At 42.4% G+C, this 6,000-nt stretch overlaps 1 protein-coding gene across 1 annotated transcript in view; it reads right to left on the reverse strand.

Moving 5' to 3' along the window:
- The window catches only part of LOC137622055 (protein MIS12 homolog), a 67,471-nt gene extending 63,040 nt beyond the window's left edge, over positions 1 to 4,431 (reverse strand). The window contains exon 1 of the mRNA XM_068352532.1: positions 4,282 to 4,431. Coding sequence (XP_068208633.1) covers positions 4,282 to 4,363 — 82 coding nt within the window. The 5' untranslated portion in view covers positions 4,364 to 4,431. The remainder of the gene's footprint in view (positions 1 to 4,281) is intronic.
- Positions 4,432 to 6,000: the final 1,569 nt, after the last annotated feature.

A 6,000-nucleotide genomic window follows, 5' to 3' on the forward strand; every position in this document is an offset into this window, starting at 1 on the left:
TTATCCGAAGGGGAAGTCTTTCTGCTTAAGGCTCCCAAACACCAATCGAGAAAGTTGAAGATCTCGAAGGCACGAAAGACTCCCTTCAACAGATGATCCAAGTCAGAAAAGGACCAGCAGATCTTCGATCGTCTCATAGCCAGCCTGCGGGGAGAGTCAACCAGACTTGAGAAGTCGCCCTGGGCAGAGGCAGGAACTCCCAAGCCGGGTTCCTCTCCCGTGGCATACCAGACGCTCGACTTGGAAGCAAGCTTGGTAGGAGGAAAGATGAAAGCAGTCTTTCCCAGTTGCTTCTTGGACTGCAACCACTCTCCCATAACCCTCAAAGCTCTCTTGGATGAGCGTGCGAGAACAAGCTTGGTGAAGGCAGGAGCAGCAGACTGCATGCCCAGAGCAAACTCGGAGGGAGGAGAGCGAGGGGTTGCAGACACAAACTGTTCAGGATACAAGTCCCTGAACAAGGCAAGGACTTTACGAAAGTCTAAGGAGGGAGGCGTAGACTTGGGCCCTTCAAAGTCGGAGTGCGGTTCATCCAAATGTGCAGCTTCGTCATCTGATACTCCATCATCCGAAAGCTGAGTAGTAAGTGGCAAAGGCAGAGCAGAAAGCTGAACGGCTGAATCCGGCAGTACGGGTGCATGCGTAGCTGCTGCGGATCCAACATCATGCCGCTGCTGGACAGTCTGCGAGCTGGTAACAACAAAAGCAGAGTGCTGGTGCGTGGGAGGGGTTGCGGTGGGTTGCGGAGCATGCTGTATGGTATGCGGAGCATGCTGTATGGTATGCGGAGCATGCCGCATGGGTTGCGGAGCATGCCGCATAGTGTCAGAACCCGGCAGCTCTACAGCACCTTCCCACTGCTGATGCGGTAGCTCACGCATGTCAACGGATGGTGCGACAAGAACATGCGTCTGGCAGAGTGGACTGCGCATCGGTGGTGGAGCTCTCACAGGTGGAGTGTGGGAGCAGGCAGCCGCAGTATCTGCTGAGCGCACAACCTCGGCGGGTTGTAGGTTAACAGGTGCAGTGTCAACCTTCTCAGCATGATACTCCTGCATGAATGCCGCAAGCTGAGACTGCATAGTCTGCAGCATGGACCACTTAGGGTCTACCGTGGTTGGAGCAGCAACAGACGGAGCAGTAGCCTGTTGTGGAACCACTCTACCTCTCTTGGGAGGTGTGCAGTCATCGGAAGACTGCGGCGAGTCCGAACTGACCCAGTGGCTACACCTGGGCCGTTGGACTCGCTCGGAAGGGACCTTACGCTTGAGCGGTCGTGAAACCTTGGTCCATCGTCTCCTCCTGGAAACTTCTTCCACAGACGAGGAATGTAAGGGCTCATTCGTCTGTTTGTGGATGGGACGATCTTTGACAGATACGTCCGCAACCACTGAGGATACATCCGTGCGCTGATCAAGGCCTGCCGAACCCTTTGGTCCTTCGACATTGCTTCTCCCCTGGGCTTGGGAGCTTGCAAGAGGTCCCGGACTGGGAGGACGACTGGCACGCACAGATGTACCCTCATGCGCAACACTGACACTGACACTTTTCACATCACTAGCACTGATAACACTTCCCACTGCACTTTTCGCTTTCAGCTCTTTGACATCTGCCAAAAGCTGATTACGGTCATTAGCCAATGACTCCACTCTGTCACCGAGAGCCTGAATGGCACGCATCATATCCGCCATGGATGGCTGAGCACTAGTAGCAGGTTCGGGAGTCACCACTACAGGGGAAGGAAAAGGTTGAGGGGCATGGGGAGAGGAAAAATCCACAGAGCGAGAAGAACTCCTCCTGATTCTCTCCTTCTCTAACCTACGTGCATTTTTAAGGAATTCGTTAAAATCGAATTCCGAAAGCCCAGCGCATTCCCCACATCGATCTTCCAATTGACAGGATTTACCCCTACAATTGGAACAAACGGTGTGAGGATCTATAGAGGCCTTCGGAAGACGCCTAGCACAAGCCCTAACGCTACACTGCCTGTACTTAGGGACTTGAGACTGGTCAGACATCTTGAATTGTAGAAGTAGTCAAGGGGGAATTCCAAAATCTAGCAAAGTTCGTTAATAATTAATCCAAATTAATTCCAAAAGCTTGCTAAGCTAATGATAAAGCTTCCTGAATAGCGAAGGCTAAACTCTAGAGTGAATACATCACCAAATCGTGAACAACAACTCCAGAATCAACAGCGTATCCAAGTAGGTCTTGCCGGTGGCACGACAGAGGAAAAATTGAGTTCTTGTTGACAAGAAGTACTTGAGTACCTACTCACAGATGGCGCTGTTGTGTACACCCCCACCTGTATAGCGATCGCTGGCGTATCCCGACCGTAGATTTCTGTCGGGCAACGGAGTTGACAGCTACATGATCATCGGGTAAGATTAATATTGAAAAATGGTTTAGCGAGTATCCTCAGCACATGAAAAACCTTAATGAATAGAAGAATGACCAGCCTAAGAGGGGAAAAGACACCTGAGAATATTTTCTAGCCTTCATCCTTCCATACTTATCCCACTAGAAAAACAACCACAAAAAGGTAAACCTGTGAATAGGAATGGCCCCTACCAAAAAAAAGTGTAAGGATCTGTGGATAATTTTTACACAAACCTACCAGACAGCTCACCTTTACCTGGATACCTCAGCATAGAATTTTTTGGGTAATTTAATCCATGCTAGGAAGTTTGCTACTCACAATACCTACGAAAAAGCACACGAGAAATCGGAGAATGTTAATAAAGAGCTGTAAATATCTCTAAAATGACAACCAAATAAAAAGTTAATCAATTACTCTGAAGCATAGATGCGAGTACGATACCTCGCTGATCTGTCACTCCCAAACTACTTTGTTAAGTTTTAATGATGGCTCCACTGCACCTGCTGAATTATCTCCAGGGTGCAAATGCATTTCTGTATAGCAGGTTGGCATAAGTCATGTAGTTTCAAAGTTTATATGTTACCGGTATTTATTTGTTGAACATTCATATCTATTTCTATATATGAATAGTTATTGCTTTATCTTGATTTACAATACCATGTACTAGTATGTTTCCCTTCTGTACTAGGATGCTTTCCTTGTTGGGGCTAACGAGTTTATGGTATTCTTCTTCTTCAACTCTAGGTAACGCTTGGTTAACAACATTGATCATATACCCAAAAAACCAAAGGCTGTACCAGTGTAGGAACAAATAGAATTTCGCTAGCCACATTCACATCATAAGGTAGCGGAAGATGTATGGTTCTCTTAGTCGGGTTGGGTTGTGGGTCCAGGCCATGGCTAAATGAGGACACACTGCCCTAACCAAGTCAAGGAGCGTTTGTAGCTAAGTGGACACAGACAACGAGGTGTATGTAAGACAGCGGCCACCTGCATGTATGATGACGGCTGGATAAGAATACGACAGTGTAAGGGGGTCGCAGGGCCCACGTTAGGTAAGGACACGCCTATCAGGTTAGGTTAGGTGGGGTTCTTATGTTGAGGTTTTGCTTAAAAATGGACAGTTTTGTAGTACAGAGGGTCACATCTTACGAACTACTAGAAAATTGAAAGAAAATTCCCAAGCGGGAGGAGTTGGCCGCAGATATACAAATGCTCCCATATAACTTTAAGCATAGAAGGGGAGCGTTTGTAGATAGGCTGACACAAGTGAGCCCATGAATAGAAAAATGGTTGTTTGTAAGGGGTTGGGTTGCAGTTCAGATATTAAGTAAAATTGACCTAAGATCACTTTGCCTTAAAAATAACATTTGTCTGTCCCTACACCATGCGTACTACCAGAAAAAGGAAAGGGGGTGTACGTATGATAGCGGCCACTTGTGTGTACGATGACGGCTGACTAAGAATACGGCAGTGTAAAGGGGGTTGCAGGGGGCATTAACACCCTCCTTAGGTAAGTAGGTAAAAACAGCTTGTAGGTTAGGTTGGGGGGGGGGGTTTAGATTAGGTATTTTACCAAATAGCTATGGCCTAATGTAAAATACACCCACCTCACCCTGAGTGTTATTACCAGGCTGCTAACGTCCCCTGAAACCCCAAGTGACCTCTACGAAAACTAGATAGCAGGTGTGCCCGCTGTTCTACAAACTATCATCTTTCTGTTAATCTACAAGCAAATACTACCTTTAGGGTCCCCTAGAGACATTAGGTACACGAAGGGCGGCGAATTGTGAAGATCGAATAGCTGGTAATAATAATAATAATAATAATAATAATAATAATAATAATAACCGTTAACCGTGTTTTCTGTGGCCCCCTTAAAGTCTTAACAAACAACTAACCTGCTTCAAAGAAAGCTGATGGTGAAAACTCAAAGAGTTGAGTTTCATATTCTTCATTGTTTGCACTGTTATTTGATGCCATGTTTAACAATATTGACTGTTTGCTTCCCTCTTTGTTTGTACTTAGTTCCTTAACTTCCTTTAACACACAACGGTCAACGGTTTGTTTACTTTTTTGATTTTGGGGCGTGTCTTCTACTTCTTCCTGATTCCTGTAGGATTTAGATTTGGAAATGGCGTTACAACGGGTCCTTTAATAACTCATCTCAATGGTACACTCCTTTTTAGGTAGGCTAGAACAAATTAACCATTAATATTCGTTTCAATTTGCTTTATATTAATCTATATTGATTTCTTATAGGATTTAGACTTATTTATGCCGTTACAACGGCTCTTCTACTAACTCATCTCGATGGTACACTAATTTTCATGTAGGGCCAGAGCAAAATAACCATTACTATTCTTTTAATTTGAATTCTATTAATATATATATATATATATATATATATATATATATATATATATATATATATATATATATATATATATATATATATATATATATATATATATATAAACATCTTTAGATATAGTGCATAAAAGCATTTGAATATTCATATCATCATCAGCCGTCGCTAGTCCACTGCCGGACAATGGGTTCAGACATGTCCTTCCACTTGCATCTGTATATGCTATATGGTCTAGCTATGTCAGTCTTCGGTTCCAAATTTTCGTAGATCGTCAATTTATCGTCTTCTCGTCCTTCCCTTGCTTCGTTTAAAATCTCTAGGGACTCACTGTTATTTTTCTTGTCCATCTATTATTTGTCTTTCTCGTTATATTCTCTGTCCCCGTCCAATACTTATTCTTACATGTTAGAATATCCTCTATTTTAGTTTGCTCTCGTATCCATTTTGCTCTTTTTATTATTCTTTCCTTAGTTCTTTGAGCTGTAACGAGCTTGCGTTCTATTTCTAAGCCTTTAGTAAGTCTCCAAGTTTCTGATGCACAAGTTAATACCGGTTGGAACATCTGATTAAATACTTTTCTTTTCTGAGAAAGTGACATTTTAATTTATTTGTAATCTAATTTTGCTTACCAAAATCTCTCCATCCCATTCTTATCTGTCTTTTAATTTTGGTCTCAAGTTCTATGGAAACACTTACTTTCTGTACGGTACCAAGTACGTATATTCATTAACAATCTCTATTGGTTCGTTCATATCACTTATTTATTATTAATACAAGTTAAACTACAATTCTAGTTTGAAAAGTAAGATGTTACAAGCCCAAGGGCTCTAACAAGAAAAAAATAACAGTAAGGAAAGGAATAAGGAAATAAATAGACTGCAAGAAAAGTATTGAACAATTCAAATAAAATATTTCAAGAGCAGTAACAGCATTAAAATAAACCTTTCACATATAAACTATAAAAACTTAAAAAAAAACAAGATGAAGAGAAATGGGATAGAATAGTGCGCCCGAGTGTACCCTTAAGCAAGAGAACTCTAACCCAAGACAGTGGAAGACCATGGTACAGAGGCTGTGGCACTACCCAAGACTGGAGGACAGTGGTTTTGATTTTTTTACTCTGCATATTAATTGAACATTTTATATATATATATATATATATATATATATATATATATATATATATATATATATATATATATATATATATAATGAAAATCTTATGATCTTCCTAATAAGGTAGTTGAAT

This window comes from Palaemon carinicauda, chromosome 28, assembly GCF_036898095.1.
Source record: "Palaemon carinicauda isolate YSFRI2023 chromosome 28, ASM3689809v2, whole genome shotgun sequence".
NCBI lineage: Eukaryota > Metazoa > Arthropoda > Malacostraca > Decapoda > Palaemonidae > Palaemon > Palaemon carinicauda.